This window comes from Lepeophtheirus salmonis, chromosome 14, assembly GCF_016086655.4.
Source record: "Lepeophtheirus salmonis chromosome 14, UVic_Lsal_1.4, whole genome shotgun sequence".
NCBI classification, from domain to species: Eukaryota; Metazoa; Arthropoda; class Copepoda; order Siphonostomatoida; family Caligidae; genus Lepeophtheirus; species Lepeophtheirus salmonis.
In genome coordinates this window covers 40,584,631-40,609,129 of record NC_052144.2, presented here as the reverse complement: position 1 = coordinate 40,609,129, position 24,499 = coordinate 40,584,631, and the positions used below count along the sequence as shown (strand labels likewise).

The 24,499-nt window shown below is 30.9% G+C and overlaps 1 protein-coding gene across 1 annotated transcript in view; it reads left to right on the top strand.

The window, feature by feature from the left end:
* LOC121129538 (uncharacterized) overlaps window positions 1-17,398 on the top strand; it is a 64,608-nt gene extending 47,210 nt beyond the window's left edge. Inside the window, exons 3-5 of the mRNA XM_040725260.2 lie at window positions 6,047-6,163; window positions 11,817-12,147; window positions 13,713-17,398. Of these exons, the coding sequence (XP_040581194.1) occupies window positions 6,047-6,163; window positions 11,817-12,147; window positions 13,713-13,896 (632 nt within the window). The 3' untranslated portion in view covers window positions 13,897-17,398. The remainder of the gene's footprint in view (window positions 1-6,046; window positions 6,164-11,816; window positions 12,148-13,712) is intronic.
* The last annotated feature ends 7,101 nt before the right edge of the window (window positions 17,399-24,499 follow it).

The window sequence follows — 24,499 nt, the reverse complement described above, 5'->3', positions numbered from 1 at the left end:
AATAGAACCGTGTACAAAACCAATATCCATAGAGTTGTAAATACCTGGGAATATGTAAAAAACAAGGAACGAAAATTAACACATGGCAACCCTGATAGTTTAAAGAGTGTTTGAGAGATGAGCTGCTTAGCTTTCATAACTATGGATGTGAATATCAGCTAGATTGAGATGACTGTTGCTTGCTGATACGTTAGAACTTTCAAAATTTGGAAGAAGAATTGATAAAAGCATTCAGATTTTGCTCTTAGGGACATATTATCTTTTTTTTATTTACACTCACCCCAATATTCTCAATATGCACACCCCTAATCATGACGTTTTATTAGATTATCTGTGAGTAATCTAACAGGGTGGTGAAATAAATAAACATAAATCCCTCACCGTATCGAGCAAGGATATTGAACATCCAAGAATTACTCGGATGTTGATCTGCAATTATACTCCAAGTCGAACATGGACCTATAGCCATCACTCCGCAACAAATCCTCAAGGTTACTCTCCTTCATTTATGAGCACCGCACTTTATACTTGGATGTTCTCTCCTCAAGAAATAAAGAATAATATAATAATAAAATATGGAAAAAACACAGGTCAGGTTACACCTACAAAAGGTCTCTTACTGGTCTAAAGTTATATTTTTTACAACTCTAAAATATGCATATCTATTCTATCAATGTAAGTTTTTCATCTCTGCACAATCATTTATATATATTTTTTTAAATATATGTTATATTGTCTAATAGCAGTAGTATGTATGTAAAATAATGGAGTCACTTAAAAAGTCTTTGGATAACAAAGGCATCATCTGAAAATTGTTTCAGTCCTACTTTCATTGCTATCCTTTTGTTTTCTTCCCTCCAGGCTCCTTCTTTATTTCCTACTCAATGGCTCACTGAAGCTGAGATATTTTGGATGTTTCTTTGTGATTGTGATGTTTTGTTCAGAGTGGGATCCACGCTGAACAATTTTTCATTGGAAAAGAACAAATTTTTGTTGGTAGTGAGAAAATTTAGAATCTTCTTTCCTCTTTTCAACCATCTTAGCTTGCTCTGTTAAGAGATCAGTTGTCTGGTTGTCTCCTTTTGCACCAAACAATGTCATTCCGGATTGAAAATAGTAAAATTTGTATCCCTAGATAAGATCAACCCTGTATCTTATTTTATTTTCTAAAGCCGTTCTCATTATTCATTCATTCTTGAGAAGTGAACATATATGTAATTATAAATTATAAAGTGTAACCCTGAAGTGGTTTGCTGCTCATGAATGGCGGAGAGTAACGCTGAGGAGTTATAGGTAGAAGTTCTGGTTGGACTCGGAGTAGAGTTGAGGATCTACATCCGAGTAATACCTGCCAATATCATTACTAGGTACGTAGTGGGTCTTGTGTTTATTTACTTTATCTAATAGCTGCTCTCAGAAAATTTAATGAAACGTCATGACAGCCATGCTACTCTTCAAACTGTCGGAGTAACCACGTTAATTTTCGGCTTCTTTTATTTTTAAACCGGTAGATAGTATTATTTTTATCCTTGATAATGAATCTTGGAAGAATACAAACGTAATCAATATTCAATTTTGATAAAAATCATTCCGGCTTACTTTTGTGTTGAGAGATCTCATGTATCTTAAAAAGAGAAGGAGATAAGTAAATGCATTTGATTCAATCCTAGAGTTGTATTTATTTTTCATAAACTTAATCCTACTCAAAAAGCGGGCCACAGCACAGTCATGCATAAAAAAAGCGTCTTGGAAAGAAGGGAATTGAAATTTATGTATATGCTTGAATTAGCAGTAGTATAATATGTGTATACTGTATAATATTGTATCCATGTATTTATATATGTATGTACCATATATAAATACATGTTATATTTTACATTTCCCTTTTATTTCATCTCTTTGTTTGTTTCCCTCCTAAAAACAAAGGCTTTTCAAAATAATATTGTACACCATTTCTGTCCTTTTTATCCATTTAGTCTATATAAGTGTTTAATGGCTTAACACGTCGTTTAACACGCAACCTTTCCCCCAAAAAGAAACAGAAAAAATACCCAAAATCTAGTTCTAACTCAACCAATCAACGCTCAGAACACTGATTAGGAGAAAACAAAGAAAACCATCAACAGCTGTTAACAAAATACACAGTATATTTTTTGTACTAGCTAGGTTAATAAAATAATACTAACCTCAAAGTAATGATGGATATAGAGTATATAGTAGAACCGAAAACTCGACTAGAGCTCTATATAATTGAGAATAACTATAAAAGGACCAAGTATGTTGTTCAGAGCTGCGATTTTGACACAAAATACCTAATATATTCCGATCCAGACTCGAAAAATTATAAGAACCTTATTTTCAAAAAAAAAAAAAAAAAAATCCGGCATCGAGTATTATTTTTCGAGTCCATGTCAAGTCTCGAGTCTTTGACTGTGTTATCAAGCAGAGTAACAAATCTTGTGTCCAAGGCTTCACTTGTAGTTCACGTTACGGTACATATTTATCATTGATTTTGTATTTGGAAGTCTTAAAAAATAAAGGTAATCTTTGGATATGAAAATCAATCATAAATAATTTTAATATGCCTAATTTATTCTTTAATTGGGCATTAATATAGGTTCATAAATTGAGATACTTTCCTAATAACACCTTGGTACAAATCGGGCTTGTGGATAATTGTTCATCGTTCAAAAAATCCGTCGGAATTAAAAAAAGTGAACGACAAAACAAACGCTTTGAAATCGTTCATCGTATATTTAGATTACATTATCTTAGATTCCTATATGTTCAAATATATTCTATAGTCCAATTTTTTACTTATTTTTTGATTAAGTACTTATCTCCAAAGTTATACTTTCTCGCATACATATTTGAGATGTTTGGGAGTACTTTACATGTTTTAAAAATGTGTATATTGTAAGGACCTGATGCTTGATCTGAGTCGATCACTTGATTGACTCATTCGGTCCAAAAAAATTAACAAATAATAAAAGCCCAGTCACGCTATTCGGTCACGTATCGGTACGCGGACTTCACATGTAGACCACAAAAATTAGCTTTTAAAATTATACAACCGGCCTGCAGAGACATAAGAATGTCCTATTTGGAAATAACAAGTAAACAAACTAACATGATTCATATATATTATCTAAAAAAGGTGTGTGACGTTATATATTTTCTTTTTCTAACTTTTGTCGACTCATTCATATAAGACGAACGGATAGGTGGTCCGTTTCATTCAGTCCAGACCGACCCAACACCAACTAATGTACTCTACACATAAAATAAGCTGTTGAATTACTAAAAGATAGGACAATGACAAAAAATTAATTCGAAATTACATAAAAAATATGGTTATAATTTCATCCCAATCTTAACTCTGTACTAAAATATAGTTAAATTTTATGAGATGAACTAAAATCAGCTTCACTCACTCTTTCAATACAAAATAATTTCAATAATCCATAATCTCCAAAAGACTGACTTATTTAGTAAGAGGGCAAAGGAGCTGGGAGCCATCAATAGGGCATGTCGGGCTGGATATGGACCGTGATCTGTAGTCTGACAATCCTTGTATTATAAGATGTTTAGCAGGATTGCGTTTTATTTTTCTAAAATTGGTTAAAAAGAAAGGAAAAATAATTTAAAAAGTGAATAATAACGATTAAAAGTGAACGACTTAGTGAACTAAACGAATTTGAAAAATAAAATAAAAATGAAAGATTAAAGTGAACTAAACGATAAACAAAACCGATAGAATCGCCATACCTCATGGACATCACGCTCAAGAGATATTCTCTTGAACTTGATGAATGATGTGTGTACGTTCGTGCCCCGGCGATTCCTAGAGAAGAAAATATAAAATCAATTTTAAAATTGCATAGCTATTCACAGAAAATTAAATATTTTGCAAAAAAAATCAAAAATCCATAGCTATTCATAGAAAATTAAATTATTTTGGAAAAAAATTTCGACTTATAATTTTTTTTGAAAAAATGAAATTTCAAATTATGATTTTTTTCAAAAATACTTTCAAAATCTACAGATATTGAAAAAAAAATAGATTTTTTTTAATAAATAAATCTCAAAAGTCCATAGCTATCATCAAAAAATTATTTTTTTTGAAAAAATCCACACCTGTTTACAAAATATACCATTTCAAAATTTAATTATAAATAATATATTTTTTCAAAAAAAAAAGTCTTAGCTATTCACTGAAAATTAAATTTTTTGGAAAAAAAAATTAAATAATTTAATATTTTGAATACAGCCCCTCCAGCCCACCTCCTGCGGACACTCTTGTATTACATTTTGAAAAATGGGGATTATGTTGCCTCTCCTTGCACTTAAATTTCAATAAAGTAATTGTACTTGACTTAAGTACACTTAAATCTACTTAGCCCCAAACCTGTATAGAAAATGTAGAAATTCTCAAAAACAAGAACTAATTGATTCTAGGTACATATATAAACAAAGTAGATATCATTTTATGGGAAAGACTCTGCCCATTGAAAAAGAGGCATACACACTGCAGATATTGTTATGTTCTAAAAACTTTACTATCAAAATATATGATGACAAATAAAAAGAATAAACTTTGTAGCTTTATGTATGTAGAATGAACATTAATGCATAAATTTTTCCCAAAAAATAATTATATTAATAAAGAATGAAATGATATCATTGTGCTTTTATGAAAGAAAACTCCTATATTAGGGTGGTTTGTTTGTCAACTTTTTCAATTTTCGATTAAAAAAATCTGCGAAAAATTTATTATTGTGTGGTTCAAAAATACCCACTGGGAAATTTCATTCCTTCAAGATGTTTCCCGTAGGTCGAACATCTCTGTTTCAGTTTGAATAAAGCCAAAAGTTATTTATTTCGTGAGAAGGTAGAAATATTGAGATAAATCATTTTTCTAATGTGTATCCTTGATATACATTTTTCTAACCTACAAAAATATTAGTTAAGTTATTTTTTAACTTTATCAGTTATGGAGCAAAAATAGTGACTAACGTAAGGAAAATTTGATGATCCGCGTATAGGGCGCATCTTTTTTTCGCATTTTCAGAAAAATACCTCATGTCATTCTTCGTGTGAGGACACTTTACCAAAAACGCTATTGACGAATACAATTTTGCGGATAAAAAATGCAAATAATAACTATATTTGAGGAGGATTCATACTACAAGACTCTTTGATTATGATTCTTATTCATATTACACAAATTTTGAAAGATAAAATGTATTATTAATTACTTGCCACGTTTTGTAATGGTTAAGTGTAGATTAATTAATAATTGATTGATTTCGTTATGAGGATCCTTCAACAGTTGTCTTAAACTGCTATTAGAACAAAAAAAATGACAATCCTCCAATAATTAAAGAAGTAAATAAATCAATCAATGATTGAAATTCAATGGACAATGCAAATAATCCTTCGTTCAGATTGAATGTGTTGGAGCACTCACTTACGTACACTCTCTATCCGTAGGTTGTCTCTGACTTTAATTATCAACAAATATATATATTATTTTTGTTCGGTAAAGTGGCTGTTTGGCAAAGTGTCCTAGAACCGTTGTTCTCTTTTTTTGGAGCATGAATTTCTCTTAGAATCTAACTTTATTAATATTTTTTATTGGTTACAAAATATCTGTCAAAATTGTTTTTAATAAGATAATGAATAATGTCTTTTTAAAGTCTGTATTGACTAATTGAAGAATGTTTGCCTTTTTCCAAACTTTGACCCTGATGACCGACCTAAAGATGGCATCGTAGAGCAATGAAATTGGGCACATGTCATTTTCTTATAATATGACATTTTTCCGGAATCAATCATAATCGAAATTCGAAAAAAGTTGAAAAACAAATCCGCCCTAATATAAATTGTATAATATACATTTTCAAATGATAAATGATAATTACCATTCGTATCTCATTTGGCAAATAATATATAAATAGTTATAGTATTGATTTCTTTATTGTTATAATTACATTTTGAGTGAAAAATGACTAATAAGTTATGTTTTTTTGGTTTTGTATTTAAGATATATCATCGTATCAAGATATGGACGTTACTTCACTCACAACCACAACCACCCAACTCTTCTCAACATCCACTCGCACAACATCAAATCAACTCTTTACTCAACAACACAAAAGTGGTAAGACAAATCCTCTAATAAATGTAAAATTCAAATTTACAGCCATGGCAATTTAAAATTAAATTAAATATCAAATATACTGATGATGGGAGGAGTCAGGAATAGTTACAACATTTAGCGAGTAGAAGGCCCTGTCCATTGGGCACGTCTTTAAAGTAAATCCAAAATCTTTATCCGTCTTGGGATTATATCCACACGAGGCCAGCGTTCCATTTGACTCAAAATGACATTTAAAAAAATGGTGTCTAGAGTGGAAGAATCTGACAACGCTGTTTAAGGAATAAAATAACTTGTACAAATTAAATGGAGCTAATTTATACACTCCGAATGCGCTCATTTACCCTGCTCTAATAATAAGATCCTCATTGGTCATAGGATATATCAACATTCTTAAACAGCTAGGATTAAGCAGATTTATTCCTCGTGAGGACACGAAACTTCTCTGATCTGAATAAAAGAAATACGTAAACTTATCCAAATAGTCGTAAAATTTATCTCATGGCGCCGTTAGGGGCTGGGGGAACATGCCTATCAGATTTTTAATAATCCAAAAACTAACCCCCATGTTTCACATCATTTATATAGGACTTTCAAGTCAAAACAAACCAATGTGCTGTTAAATATCCATCTTAAGTCAATAAATATTGTAAGTAATAAAAAAAAATCCCCACTGCTCTTTTAAATCATATCTGAAAAAAGATGTTTTTGAACTTTTAGGCAGTGCTGGTTTTATGAGAGGAAGTGGCCTTAGATCCTGCGCTTGATTATAGGAAACATGGGTCTGCATATTGTATTTATCTTTAATAAAAAAACATCATTAATATAGTCATTCTATTTTTTTCAACACCTCCACAATTAAAATAGAGATTCTGCATTTTTTTAGGACCCATGTAAAAATTAATTTCTATGAAGTAAAAATATTCGTAAATTTATTTTCTTGAATAAAAAAAAATCAAATTCAAAAGTTAAAAAAAAAACAAATCCGTCCAAAAATTACCGTTGTCTTAGCACAGCCGTAGTTTAGATTTTTGTATTGAAGGGCCTGGATGAAGTGACAATCGATATCTAATGATAATGAAATATGTCGAGAAATACTACGATTGAAAAAAATTATTGAGAGCCAGCTTGCTCCCTTAACTAAGACCCTGCTTAAGCCTACCTCATGAATACCGGCTTAATGTACTTTTCTTATCAATGCTTAGCATTTAATCAAATTTTACTCTAATTTTTTTTCTTCTTTTTTGACATATTTATCAAGTATTATACTGTCAATGAAATTTATTATATATTCCATGAATCAATAAGTAATTTATACTACAGGGTCCATTCCATCTGTGAGCCATGGAAGGGGGGGTCTTTTTGAAAATAGCTAATAGTAATACAGAAATTCCATTTTGGGCAAGTTTACTGCTCAAATTTAGCGGGTAACGTTTATTTGGTATGCTGGATTTTTTTATGTTAGAACATTAAAAAAAGAACATATATTTATTGTTTAATGCTATATAATATGTTTAGTTTGTTTGTATGAGGCATAAGGGTTAGAAATATTTTGCCTATTCGGCGATTTTATGCTATACGTCCTTTTGTTCTTCTATTTGGACGATTGGTCTTTGGATTCGATATCATAACCATAATTCGTCAACAGTTATGACACTTTTGAGCAAATCAGGATTTGCATTGATGTTTGTCAATAGCTCATTAGTGATCCTCATGCGAATATTATTTTTGACACTCGTCTCATGCCCAAAACATTCAAAAAAAATCATGGCAAGAGCCAACAGATATGTCAATATCCTAAACAACTTCTCTTATAGTCATTCGACTATTTTTAAAAGCAATTTTCTTCACTGTTTCAACGTGCTTGGGCGTCCAGAGCGAGAATCTTAATTGGCATCTTCCCGGCCATTTTGGAATAGTTTTTACAACTTATCAACAATATTTTTACTTAGAACAGTTTTACCGTATACCACTGTCTTTTTTGAATGTACAAACATAAAAAAATCTAGCAAAGCAAATATACATTGCCCGCAAAATGTGAGAAGTCACCTTTCTGTCTCAACTCACCTCCAATTTTATTCCTGATGTAAGATATAAATCATCGAATTAATCCATATTAACTTTAACCTTGTGCTCTAATTATATACCATAACTTTATATTTGATCAGTTTACTCAAAATATGGGAGTGTCACAAAAAGTATTTCTTTCGTTGTCATTTCAGGAAGTTGATTTTATAGGCAACCGCCCTTTCAATAAAAGAACGCAGAATTGTTAAAGTAATTGTCCTTCCAAAATAACCGAAGAGTTATAACAGCATATAATATATGTCTTTGGACTTATCAGATTTGATCAGAAGATTGGTCATATCTAAGAAACAAAAAAGTTCAGAAATGTGTCAAATGATTTCTTATACTAAGTAATGGGAGTATTATTAAATACCTAAAGGTCCTTGATGGTTATGTCATACAAAATGGTAACTATCATGAAATGACAACTTTTTTTTATACTAACTTTATCCTGGACATAAAAATTTGAATATAAAATTTGAAGAATTTATCAATCTTTCGAAACACGCCCCAAAATCTCTATTTTATGATTTCGTTAATATGGAGCGATTTACTGCCAATGATATATACAGCTTCTTTTAAATGAGTAGTATGGGCTGTCATAATTTATTATATTATACTATGGAAGGTGGTTCTGACCACCAATCTATGTACATTGTACACCTTGTCTCATAATTAATATGTATGACATCTGGGAAATGAATTTATACAAAGCTACATAAATCCAAATACATAACGAATATTAAAAATATTCTTCAAGTACAATTTGGAGTCTTTGTAGTCTTTTTTTGTATCTGTTCAATCTTTTCTCCCATTCAACAGTTCTAAGACTGGTTAGTCGATCCGCCGGGGCTACATTCCTAGCTAGGATTAAAGAAAGGAATGAATGATAGCTAGGTTTCATAATACTAGAGTATTTTATGGCTAGATAGACCCAAAATTAATAGGGGATGAGTAAACTAAAAATATATATATTATGCGCAAGGTGGTGTGATAGTCTTTAATTTGTTGTTTAAAAAATGATGCATACTCCGAATTCTTTTCACAGCACCCCCTATGTGAATAACATATATGAGTATTTTATTTTATACGTTAATATTATTATCATTTTAGGGAGTTGTATTATTTTGCCGCAAGAGGGTAGCACTTTCTACCGCTTTGTTTACAATTAAACTAATATAAATAAACAACACTCATGCCCCTTTCAATACCTTATTATAAATCAATGTTTTTGTTTTGAAGGATAATTTAGATATTGATGGAACTTCAAATGCTGAAATGACGTAGTACTAAAAAAAAGGATATAAATTTAGCCTAGGACTAAACGGAGATCATTCTATGTTTTTTAGACAAATATAACACTACTAACTATAGATATGCTAGCGTTCAAATCTTCACCCCTAAACTACTTACTCTAAGCTAAGAATTAAGTGCCTAATATATCAATATTAATAATACAAAGTTTGTATGTTTGTAGAAAGATATAAAAACAAGTCACAGGGTCACTGTATATAGTGTTCCATGATAAATATCATAGACATATTTTGATCTAAGAAATAACAATACTGTCGTATGAATGACATATTGCAGGGATGTATATATCGCATTGAATGTGTACACATATATAAGAAATAATTAGGTTATCGTATTAATGAAATATTGCAGGCGTGTGCATGTATAACAAGAGTACTGGTTTTTGTTTTGTTTTTGTTATTGGTAGTTTATGTCTACCATAATTTATATGCATTTACAGAATGTTAAGATTGGAATAAAATATAAACGCTGATGTATTCAAATGAATTTTGTTTGTTTTTATTAGTGAGCTCTCTAAGGATTTAAGTAATCACCAGTCATCCCAACATATTAAAAAAAAATTCAAAACTCTTATTGTTATTTTTTCATTCTTGTGGACAAAACACATGAATTGATATAAGTATTGAGTATCTACGAGTGGGTTTGCTCATAAAAAACGGAGAGTAACACTGTTGATTTCTTAGGGAGTTATCTTCACTTAATTACTCCAGGCAATTCCGGGTACTACCGCCTGTAAAAAATAAAAAACAATCTGTCTAAATAACGCTGGCCTATAGCTGTAAAAACACTGTAAACATGCCAGCTCATAGCCAACATTTACTACTCTCTACTTACATATAGATCCCTATATGCCAACTAAATTTTGACTGAGATATTGTGTTAAATTTTGAAGTGTCTATGTCAAACCAGCTTCCATTAATCCTTCGTTAGTGAACTGGGATATTATACACCCTGAAGTATATGTACAAAGGTAAAACTGCAGTGTAGAATGGGCATGGTAAAAAAAAAAAGGAAACCGAAAATCAATTTGGTAACCCTAACAATTTGAAGAATGTTTTGAAGGAGAGAAAGAATTATGCTCATGACGTTTCATTAGATCATCTACAATCAGTTATAACAATGGAGGGAAAAAAGGATATAAACAAGGACATTTGCAGGGGATTACTCCAATGTCGAACCCCAATTCCACTCTGAGTCCAACTAAGACTTACAATTAGATCTCCGCAACAAATTATCAGGGTTACGCTCCATCTTTTATGGGCACACACGAACGTTCAAACAGTTTTTGAATATAATTGAATCTATTTAGGAAAGGATGTTCACTACTCATGAATTAAATAATAATGACAATTGCTAAAGAAAAGAAAATTTGTTCTTTATACTACCAATTACAAATTAACAGGCCAGCTAAAAAACACACCGGATTTACATGTATGTATATGTATATAAATGCTTCTAATTCCTTTGAATCTGCATTTGACCACCAAATACTTTTTTTGTATGCTCCTAAAACTTTAAATCAGATTATATGTAATTATTTATTCATCTTTTAATATCTTCGTTAAGATTTATTCATATATTGCATTTTTTTATAGAGGTTTATTAAATTTAAACAACTATTTTGCTTAAAAATCATTGCTCATTTTTTCAATCTGATGACTGAAGTGTACAAATTTAACTACAAAAATGTAATATTGCAGCCATTATTTTTACAATCGATGCAACTTCATCAAAACTGATGGGTACTAATTTGATTCCAAAATTCACATAAAATGATGAATATCTTTATCTTGAATAATGCTATTATAAGAATTAAAAATTAATTATTGTTGAAACTTCAAACTCATGTTAATAGGTTATTTTAAAATAATAATTTATTATTTTTTGATGCCTTACATTCATTCAAGTATTTCTAGCAATTTAATTGATATTTACTAGCGCAAAATGGATAGAGTAATTAAAAATGATAGAAAATTTAAATGACATAATTATTATAATCGTTTAACTGTTTATCATATAAATTGAATGTGTAATTGTTTTTCCACAGTTAACAGACCGCATTATAGAAGGGATGTTCACTAACGTCGGGATAATTGAGCTAGTAACAAACATTGTTACAGCAGTTGTCTTTGGTTTCCCAGAGATCATTGTATTTGATATTTAAAAAATATATATATTTGAATGATTATGAATTGAATTTGCCCAGAGCTGTCGGTGTACTTTATATATGTACCTACAAATTGTGGAAATAAAATGTTTTTTTTCTTGCCCCTAGATCTGAATGGTCGAGTTCTTAGCATGCATGAAACAGACGTTGTTGAGGTGGATCATGAGGAGGACGAAGATGCTTTCGACGAAACATCTGCTCTTCGTCAAGTCGTTGAAGATCTTTTAAATGATGAAGTTGATCGTACAATCCTCACCTCTCAATGGGGACAACTTAGGCCTGATAACTTCCCCTTGAATGTGTCTTCTTTCATTGAAGACAATGATCCTGAATGGAGAGATTTAAATTATGCCGCAGAAGTTGGAGATCTTCCCATGTGTTTTCCAGAATTTATAATTCAGTATGACTTCCGGTGTTTCTCAAGATATCTTTCAGATGGGTAAGATTGCCTATATAAATCTGGATTATTTTAAACTTTAACACAACATAATCTAGAGCAAGTAGCAAGAATGTGTTATTTGAAAGTGTGAGATTAAGGCTCAGTAGTATCATCTTGACTTAAATTTAAAATAAGAACTTATGACGTCACAACATTTAAGCCACAGAGTCCCGACCTCAACATGTTGGACTACTATACAGGTGTGTCCACTGTCCATCTATGGAGATATACATGAAGTTGTGTTAAATTTTGATGAATTTTTGTTTCTTACTATATTTTTTTGGGGTCAGGATGAAAAATATTTCTCGAAAATAGGGGTAAAAATTTTATTCCTAAAAATTTAATACTTGAAATTTTTGTGACTAACTGTGGATTTGTAAATTTTTAAAAAAATCCCTTTTGTAAAAAAAGCTATGGATTTTTGATATGTTTTTCCAAAAATCTAATATTTGAAATTTTTTTTACAAAAAATTTTATTTTTTGAGAATAGCAGTGGATTTTTGAAACTATCTATATTTTTTAAGTTTGTATGACTTTCTGGCCTCATCTAATGCTCGTTATTGAGAATAATGGAAGTAATATTAAGGATTAAAGTTCCTTTATAAATCTAAATCTTTTAAATACCCACTATTAGAATGAAGAAAATAAAAATGAATTAGCTCACGAGGGTTGGTGTTTTATTGCAATCAAGAACTTCCTTGCTTATTGCAAGAGTACATTTTATTATACCTACCTTTGCTGGAAGAAGGATCGAAAGGTTGTTAGGAAAGTCTACAAGCCTAGGTGTGTCAAGACAAAAACTCTTGTCTTTATAAAACTAAAACGGTCCATTTGATCAAATCCTATTAGTATCCTGCCCTAAAAAACACAATTAAAACAATCAATTGGGATTTAAAGATGAATTCCAGCTAATTCTACATATATACAAAAAATATACATAAAAGTAACTCTTCTTTAAATTGTTTAACAAATGAAACTCCACGGAGGAAGAATCATATTTATTCAGGTAATGAGATAAACTACACCGTGGACAGATGTTGATTGCTGAGTAGCTGAAGTAGGAGGTAATGTCTCTCACATGTTCGATATATTATGACATTTTTTTAAAAATATATTTTTTGAAGAACTTTTTAAATATATGCTGTGTTCCAGTTGCAATGTTGATACAATTTGTACAAGCTGAAATTTCTTCGTTTTCGTTTCATTACAACATTGGTAATTCAAATTATCAACTATTAGTTGATGATTTATTAAAATTATATTGTACTCATCTAGCTATGAGTAATATAACTGTAGGCATCTGAATTTTATAATGTGACACGTTGAATAAAGGTGACAAAGGCGTTAATTTTAAGTTTAAAAATAACTCCAAGGAATATGGGTACTCCCACTAGTATTAAATAAATTCATAATTTTAAGTCTATATATAATATTTCATTATAATTTTGTGTAACAATTTGCTTTACACGTTTTTTTAAATAGGTGTTTAAATACCTTGGATTTATTTCATCCACTTTATTAAACTCATAATATACTAATCTTTTCCGTTGTGTATGATTTTACAGAGAGTTAGCTCACCGTAAAAGCTTATATCACCAATTTAGAAAATGGAAGAAACGAAGACGAAAACTGTGGAACATTGTAGTTACGGAGAGAGCAAAAAAGGAAATGGCCGATCAGGAAATAAACGGAGGAGGAGGTCGAGGTGCAGCACGTGGAGGAGGTGTGGAAGCTGGACGTGTTCGTTAATCATTTGTGTTGTTGCAGATTCTAAGTCAAAAAGCAATTAATTAAACAATCAATCAATCATACGAATAAGAAAAACAATAAAACTTTATATTCATTATTAATTATCCTTAGTGCCTTGTGTCAAATCTGCTTGTTATCTTATGAAAGGAAGAAAATATTTGCCAATTTGTATCACTAGTCGTTCAACATTGATGGATAAAATGGTTATACATTTCGAGAATGGACAGAATCATTTTCAAATTGAAATATTTATTAAAAGGCCCAAGCAATAATATACATACATATTAATTGATTCATCACTCCAATCAATTTTTGCCTTTCTACAATGTTGAATTTCATATTTTTCCAATAATTATTACAATAATTAATATAATTAAATATAAAATGTACAAATTAATACTAATATTTCATATGAAAAATTGCTCAATTTCTACTACTTATAATAGCTATATCCATTTAAGGTTGCATTTTTTTTTTGCCTTGCACTTTCTTAGATGATTTGTTACACATTCTTTACCAAGATGTCCAATAATGCTTCATAATTTTCTTCAGATTTTTACAAATTAAAATATAATATACATTTGCTTGAAAGGTTTTGAGATTATTTATCCAAACCGAAGTTACGTTTTAATTTCATTCTAAAATAAATAATAGATAAATGATATTTTTTAATTAATTATAAGCATTGCTTATTTATATACTTTTGTAAATTACTCCTTTTTCATATCCATTGACTTTGTACATTTATAATCATAATTAATTATTGGTTACTTAATAATATATGTATACATAAACATATGTTGTGTACAAGTTGCGATTTTGTACAAGTTACAATTTGTTCGTCTCATAAACGCCTTATTCAACTCTTATTTATTACTTAGTTTTTACGTATTTACAAGTAACATAATAACTGTGGACATATTTGACATATTGTTCAACAGAATAATTATCAATTCATCATTTTTATCAAAGATTATATCATTAATTGATTGCCCATCCATAGACCATTTAATATTTTCCTTAATCCAATTTGTATCACATTTTTAGTTTATTTTGTAAAATTTGAATTATTTAATAGTATAAAGTATTTTTTTTTAAATGACGAAATTATTATTTTTTAAACTTGTCTTATATAAGAATAAGGTCGTTGTCTTTTATAAATAAACATGATCCCAAAATTAATTTTTTCTTAATATTATTTTACAAAATCGTCGAACCATCGAAACTATATCATAAAGTAACGTGATAAAGTCTCGAAATAAAAATCCTAGTCCCGGCCTTCACCACATGGATTCTAAATTTTTCATTTAAAATAATTTATCTAAACATTTTTAATTGCAACTTGTACAGTTTGCATATGCAATTTACAGCTTGTATTCAACGTATATGTATATATAATATCATCATGTTAATTGCAAAAAGACAATCCCACAATGACTCCAATTTTATTGTTCAAATTCATCAATTATAATACACATACTTAATTATGTACATACTTTATTTGATTTTTCTAATTTCCTTTCTTGGCAACAGATAATCTAACTGTTGGCGTCCGCAGGATTATATGGGAGGGGGGGATGCTTAGTTTTTGATTTATTTTTTTTTGGAAAAAAAATTTACAAATTAATTTTTTTTTGAAAAAAAGTTCAAAACTCCATAGCCATTCACAAAAAATTAAATTATTTGGAAAAAAATTGCAAATACCTAAATTTTTGAAAAAAAAATTCAAAAATGAAATATCAAATTTTTATAAAAAAATTCAAAAACTAAATTCGAAATATTAAATTTTTTGAAAAGAATTTCAAAAATCCATAGCTATTGACAAAAAAATTTTTTTTTTTTTTAAAAAATTACAAATATTAAAGTTTTTGGAAAAAAAATTCTAGTAAAAAGCAAAAATTCCTTAATTTTGGGGAGGGAAGTTATAGCCTCTCCAGCCCACCACTGCGGACGCCACTGGTATTGGTCTGACAGATAAAAATATGATTTATTATATTAATTAGTTACACCCGTCAAACAAATTTCAACTTTTCTTTGCCCTGGGATTGTAAGGACGTACATTTATTGATTTTACATCGAGAAAAAATAAAAGGAACTTTGTAACTCGAAATTTTGGCTTTTGTGTCTAAGAGAGTGTTTTTTTTTGTTTTTTTTTTTTTAAAGATTTAAAATAAAATAAAAAAGCATAAAATATAGTTTGTAGGTACATATTCTCAGATTCTATAAAAATATTTAATTATTTATGTATCTTTTTCTGAATCGGATAAAAGGCCTTGTTAGTACAAAAAAAAAAGCGAAAAATAGACCCTTTCTATAGAAGTCTAATAAATTCTTCATTTTTGATCGAAATGCCACAAATCATAAGGATGTCGTAAAGGGAAGAGATACAACTTCATATTATATAAAAAGGAACACCATAAAAAAGTAATCTTTTCAAAATCATTAAAGATTTGTTGTTTGAAAAAATATTTTTATATATTATTAAGCTGCAAGGATGTCTTGATAGTATATGAAATCTGCAAGATACTAAGTGATAAGTTATATCAGTTATCATTTCATCTTACTTGCCAGGCAGAATTGACGTAAGGAAAATAAATTTAATTTATCTTCATCCCTGGGCTGAGTGCTCAATATAGCCGTAAAGTTGACATTTTTGTTAAGAAACTACCATTAGAAAAGGAAACACGGTTGTTGGGTGTCTTCTTTTTTTTTTTTTTTTTTACTATTCAATAGGTCGTTGTAGTTTTAACTCTTCCCTCTGAAGTATGCATTATAGCCTATTTTTGGTGTAAATTGTTTTTAAAAAAAATTCTTCACAAAAATGTCAACTCGGTATATAAGTAGTCCTTCTCTTATATTTGTAAGATTTATACTTTTTACGTCACAAAATTGGGCGTGCTTTTGAATCTTTATTAATGAAAACAGTGTCTCTGATATACCTTTTCTCCAGATATCTTGACTCTCCGTGGGGACAAAAGCATTCATTTTGTACTATAGAGGTCATTTATAAAAGCAATGAGGAACATACCATCTCAATCAAAGGGCAAAAGTTTGTTGACTAATGTTATTTATTGCACTATTAAGTTGATTTTTTTTTTTAATGCTTCATTTGTCTTAGTTTTTTTGCATGAACTTTTGAGTGACTCTTTTACAATTAATTAAGGAAATGAGTCCCTAATACATATTTTATTTTACTTTGTTTTTGATTGGATATATTTTCTTGTTATAAATACTTTGCGACAAAATATTACTACAGTTCATTCATTTTCATTTGATTTTAATTAAATATATATTTTAATTGATAAAATATCAACTTATGATGTTTAAATTAAAGGATATATGCAATTGATTTACATATATCATATATTTGGTGTATTTTGTGCCTTGTTTTTTTCTCTGTATTTGTGGCCTGAAGACGCCCTCATATTACAACATATAACTGAATAAAAAGTATTGTACACTTCTGACAAAAACCTTTAATAAAGATATTTTAATATTAAAACATTTTATTAACTATTATTGGTTTTGTATTAAAATGCTTTATTGAATTAAATTATAACTAATTTTCATTACACTTCATCAGTTTTCAGTCGAAACGTCGACAGAAAAAACGTCGACCGACAAAATGAAGAATGAATAAAACGTCGACCGGAAAATATTACATTTCAAAATATGAAAAACTGTTTCTACGACATTTCACTCCAGACCTTTCCTCAAAATGAGATGAAACAAGAAACAGTCTCAAATTTCGGGGGTCCTTTCGGGGTGTAAATGGAGGTGGGGTAAATTTAAATAGACGTGGGGTTTTTCATCCCATTTGGGGGCCAGGCCGTACCTGAAACTAGCTCAAACATTTGGAGAGTACATATGGGTTGTGAGGGGCAGTAGGGTTCCTCCCATTTTGGGACACGGCGGTGACTGAAAACAGACTCAACATGTATAAGGGGATTGGGAGGGTCCCTTACTGGTAGTTTATATAGGAATGGTGCCGCTGGGTTATGTTTCAGGCAGGAATGGTCTGAATGGGATATATCACATGACCATTTGAAGTACCCCTTTATTTTATATTCTACGGTAAATCTTCTGTCAGTCGACGTTTTGTCTGGTGAACGTTTTGTCTATTCGATGGGTTCGTCCATTCGACGTTTTGTCTACGCACTGTTGTGTCTTGACGAGGGAGAGGAGACACAAACTTATTTATAACGATGAATCCAGGACGACCGAGAGAAATGAGAAGAAGGAATGGCGTGGAGGAAATAATACAATAATTATTAAAGGAACATCCGTATTCTTTATAATACAAAAACCTACTCTAATTAATACATAAAATACAAGACTATTTACATATACAAGGTAAAAGACAATACTTTTAATACATATATATATCCAAAAAAAAATACGCGACGATAAGAAGAAGAACAAAGGGGAAAGAAATATGAAATACATTACACGCACCCACTCCATCACAACTTAAGGAGTAAAGTAAGGAGAAACAGAGAACAGACACGATAAGTTTTTGACTCTGTTGATAAATTGTACTAGGTATCGAATAAGTCTTGGACCACTTCTTTAACTGTTTTTAATCTCTTTTACCTCTTTTTTGAGAAGTGTAGAGAGTTTGAATCATACATTTCTACATTTTAATATATAACTTTTGTTATCTTTATAAAAAAATATTGGAAACAAATATATCACATTTCTAGACAAAGAGGAATTTTTTTTTTTGAGATTGAAACTTTGATCCGTGCTAGCCATGACACCTTGTCCATCGTCAAGCAGATTAGAATTAAATGCCTCACTAACTACTGCGATCGCAAGCGCCTGAATAGAGGGTTAGGTCTCAAGAATAGAAATCGAACGTTAGCTAGTCAATCTAACCCACCGAAGTTGCCATATATTCTTTTAAGGCAAACCCGGCTATGTCCATGCCCGAATTGGCAAAAGAAGAAGTCCCTGGACTAGTCTACCATGTCAAAAGTGACTAAGGCTACTAGGGTAAGGTGAACGCACGTCCTCGTTTTGAGTTACCTGTCCCTCATCAAAGGTATCCCCGATTTTTACTCTGAATGGGGGGAGGGGTAATGCGAGCAAACTTGAGCCTGTACTGCCAACACGTGCGCAAATAATGTTCCCTTATATATACAGGGTTAATCATATTTACTTGTATACATTTTATTATTTTCAATTTTTCAAGAGTAAAATTTAAACAATAGGTTTTGTGAAGATATTTATTTAACAAAATCATCTGAAAATAGTACTTGGCAAAACTTTTATACAATATATGAGTCCTTAGCTATATTAATTGCCTCAATATAAGGCCCAAATCCCTTGCAGGCCTAGACTACGTAGTCAGACTCAAGCTTGCTCCACTCCTTATTTATGGAAGCCTCTAGAGACTGGACACTCCAGTGAGGAGTAGCGCATACCCTCTCCTCCAGATACGTCTAGATAGAGTAGTCTAAGGGGTTCACACATGGAGAGGAGGGAGGCCATATGTTGAGGTCCTAAAAGTCCAGAAAGGTCTCTCTCAGGAAGGCCTGGGTCTTACTGGTGCGATGACACGTAGCTCCGTCTTGAGTGAAAAAATAGCTGTCCCGAATTTTTCTCTTATCTAAGGTTGCAATTTCTTATCCAGAAGTTCAATGTAAGATCTGTATTGAGCCCTTCCTTACTCTTCACAAAAATAGGAGGGCAGACTTCGCCTGTGCTGTCCACTGGATTTTTTCTTCTGAAGACATTTTTCCGTGAAACTGAGACATTGTCTGGATGTTCAGTTGTAATGTAGCAGCTTTTCTGCTTATTCACAGTGTCATCAACGGTGAAAAATGTTTAATCAGAACAGAGCTAATCTTTGCCGGAATTTTTGTTGGCCTTGAGTAAATTTAGAATCTCCTTTGCTTTTTCCAACATTTTCAGCTTGCTCTGTTCAGAAATAAGATATCTTTTTGTCCTCCTCCATGATTTTACACCAATCTCGCTCCGGATTTAAAATAATAAAATGTGTACCACTAGATATGACTACCCCTGTATATCGAATAAGTTTATATTTGATATCAACCATGTCCAAGCTTATTTGACTTAATTCATATTAAAATGAAGAACAGCATCCAAGGCGGTGCAAGACTTATTCACTACCCGGTAGGTGAGCAAAAAGCAAAATTACAGGAATTTTCAAATTTGGACACTAGGGGTGTCGTAAAAAATTAAGGTCCCGGCCTGATTTTGACCCAATGATCTTCTTCTTTTTTTTTTACCTAGTTTAAAAATTTTTTTACTTATCTTCCCATTTAAATTTTTTTTTCATAGACCGACTTTTGGCTAATAACGGCAAAAGTTCCTTAATCTGGGGGGTCGCTCAAGCCTCTCCAGTTCACCCCATGCAGACCCCCTACATTAAAAACTTATTTATCAAACTTCAAACCTATTGTAGGATAAGTAGGGAAATAGAAGTTCCCATATTTGTAAGGAATAAAGGCTAACGAGTTTAATCTTTTGTCCAAATAAGCTACAGAAGCTCATTTCAACTTTGCTTCTCCAATAGCTAATTAGCAACTAACAGGAAACAAATAAATACTATATTTTAATATTAAACAATTTCTTTTTTATTTCGGATATGAATTAGTTAATTCATATATGTGTAAACGACTTTATTATGGATTATGCTTTGCTAAGGAAGAAACCTCAAAATCAAATCCGTATTTTGCAATGAAGGCTTAAAAAGTTGCCGAAGAGTAAATATTGGTCAAATATACACATGCAATATCATTAACCGAAGAAGAAGGGTTGGTCTGTGTGCTAAGAAGCTCTGTATATCTTTATTAGAGTATAAACCAAGGACGCTCTTAATTCATCTGGACGGCTCTCTTAGAATAAGAACGCACGCCGGTATCAGCACGCTCGTTTCCATTAGTTTTGATAAAAAGTAACCGGTATCCCCTCTAGATGAAACCCTGGCATCAGTGAGCCATTCCAAGATCAAAAGTTAACCTATGAATTCAAGATTCCATTTCACAGATGATGACTTCATCACTAAGTCGGTCGACAAGCAACATGGCCATGGTCGCCAACTAAACATAGATCTGAAACAAAGTTTCCATTAGTAATTAATTATTAATTTGTAGGGGTTGAAAGATGACACTCTTCCGTCAGTGTGGACAATTCTTCCGTCGTACCTCTCCTCACCTTCAGCACCCCTAGATCTACCAGAGCAGTATCAAGCAGTCAAAGGCTCCAACTCGACTATGAACGTCGAAAGGCCATTGGGGTTGAGATGTTCGTGAAAGAAGAGGTTGAAACAGCTCAAGAGTAATATAGGAAGTTATCTCAGGAGACACTGCCCTCGAGATTTACTCTTCTTAAATCACCAAAATTATCCCTATTCAAGCTTGAAGCTACAAAGGCCTTGAAATCAAAATCAGTCTTATAATAGAAGATGACTTTACATTCAAAGTATTTAAAGACCATCACAGGATTGACACCAGCGCAATTTGCCACAGTCTAATCATAAAATCACTGGAGAAGATTAAATCTGTTACAGAAGTAATCAACATAACTGCATATATTGGATCAAGAAGGAATTGAAGAACAATGAGGCGGATGAAGTTATCATGACCCTCTTGCGTAGACTATTAGAATCTTCAGACTTAGAGCCAGCTCAATTATCAAAGCTCTCTTTTATCACAGAGCAGATGTCACTACTCTTTAAGAGCCCCAAAGCTATAAGATACTTACGAGGTCTTCTCTCTGTTCGTCTCCTATGGCAAAACGTAAGCACAGCCCTCTATAACAAAATCTATATGTCAAATTCTCTTACAATTTATAATCCCAAGCATCTCAGAGCTCTGTCAAGTGTAGTGACTATAGAGGCTGGAATGCCTGTTTCAACTGTTAAATATCTCGGAGCAAAGATAAAAGACTTGAATAGCAGAGAACTCAATGTTACTCTTATGATTGATGAGGTGTACTCAGCATGTGAGAGGCAGGTTCCTTGGTTATGAGAACAATCAAACGACCAAAACAGTTCTCACATTCATAATTAAGTCTGCTGGAGGAAAGTATATGGATGGGGTTGGACTCCTCCAAGTGGCAAAAATGAATGCAGAATTTATATATAATTTATACACTCCCATCATGAAGACTCTTTATCAAATTAGGTTCATTGATGTTGCCGTATCGGTTGACAACCACCCATCTAACACGAATTTCCACACTAAGCTCCTTCGTTGTGGTAAGCTCCAGACCTCATTACCTTATCCACACAACAACACTATGAAGAGTTATCTCCTCTTCAACATAAATACATATTTACTATGCAGTTTCATATTATTTTTATTTTTGAATTCTTACTTATTATCTAGTTAAAGTATCCCTTATTTTAATCGTTCCTATTAAATAAATTTATCCTTGTTAATGGAAAAAATGTTTATTATAACTTATTTCACAGTTTTAAAATAGGTAAATGAAGAACTAGAGTTTATATTATTGAATGCAAGATAGGCCACATTCTGAGTTGCAAGTTTTGAAGTCCGCCATCCATATCGTAGAGACATCCTTGGTATAAATAGTATAAAGGCGGATCATCACATCTATAGAGATATCTTTATGAATTTTTTAAATATACATACGTGTTTGGAAGTTTGGAACGGAATAATAGACTTTGTATTTTTAAAGACTTTTCATATTATATTCTTCAAACCTTAACAATTTTTCATTTCAAAATTAAAAGGTTTTCTGATTTAAAATGAACCTTGTTTGGAGGAGAGAAAATGCAACAAAAAATTAGAACATAAACTTTTAAAGTTTTTAACGTCCCGAAGAAAAATCCTAGGCACGGCTATAGACTCAGACATACCCAAATTTGAGAAAACATACCAGCATATGTTTATTATTATTTAAATATATTTAGAAATTATATGAGTCAGTTGTTTTTCAACAAATTGTATTTGAATACAACCCGTTTTAATTATTGCAACAAAGACGGCTGTAACAGTAAAAAAAAATAAGTTTAAGTTCGAAACCTTTCAAGGCATTGAAAAATTAACTTTCAATGTGTTTTATAGCAAATTAAGGTATAATCAGACTTATACCATATATATATTTATTAGTATTATAGATTGGGAAAATTTACTCTCAAAAAATTATTCAGGGCACTACTCTGGCTAAAAATATATTTGATGTGAAGCAAAAATAATATACAATACGAAGAAAAATGCAACACTAGTTGCAACTAGGGTTGCAAAATTCCTGAAATTTTCTAAAATGGAAATTTTCCTTGGAGTCTTTGAGGAACTAACCTCCTTGATCAGTGACAACACCAAAAGAAAAAGATTTATTGGGCTGAAATTATAAGTAAAATAATTGTTATGAGAAACTAAGACTTCTTCTAGAATTATGACTAAACTATTAAAATATATTTGTGAAGGAGGAAGGAGCTGTCACTTGTCAATGTACTCAGTATCTAATGTAAAAGAAGTGGTGATCAAACTTGTGCACAGCTTTTTTATCTGTGCTCCAAGTATTACTATTATGTCCAGTCCAGATTATGCTAAGTTGTGGAACGTGCTCTGACTCACGCTTAAATAACAGATTAGAATACTTAATGACCATGAGCGTAGATCATGTATAACGTGATATTAGTCATATTATGTATTTATACAGTACACCACCAAGTATCTGTAGTATTCTAAGTGCGCTCAGATTGTATAAAGCTTGAGAACCACTTAATGAGCGTATGAATATTAAAAACTCTAACAAAAGTGTCTTTAAAAGTATACGGAACATTTCAAAATCACATAACCTACTCATTTGAAAATTCCCAAAGGATCATTTCCAGGGACATTTTTTCGGAAACTTTACGGCTTTGCATTGAGCGTTGGAATGCATCATATAAATTCTGAATAGGTGAATTTTGATTATATCGACTCATAGCAAATAATCAATCATTCAAATAATGTATGATACAATAAAAACTGTATTACAAGAGTAGTCTCGGTATCGCCTAACTATAATCAGTACTTGATTTACAATTAATTGTAAATATTAACTAATTCTACTTTATTAATGTCATATTTTATTAAGTTATTATTTTTAGTTATACTTTTAGAATTACAAAAAATTTAAACGTCTTTAGTATCTTGGTAACATTTAAGATTAAATTAATGAAATATGGGAACTCTCTCATATAAAAACGAAAATTTGAAAGATTCATTTAGATTGTTTACTATGTTGAATAATAATTAATTAATTATTTATATTGATATATATGTTTTTTATTAGACGGATTTTTAAATTATTTTAAAAATTTTAGCAATACGCTGAACATGGTTTACTTTTTTATTATTCCAAGTGTCTTTGGACCATCTATAAATTCAGTAGTTATATTAATGATGAAATATCCTTGGATTTTAGTATAAACACATTGCACATTCTTCAATATAATCAATTTCAAGATAGTACACTTATAATCTTACATATGTGTAATTTTCCTAATTTTATGCAATAAATTCTTCCGAAACTTTGTTCAATCCAAACATACTTAATAATCGATAGTCTATAATTATAATCCAAATACTACTATTCATATACGATTTTATCTACCGTTAAG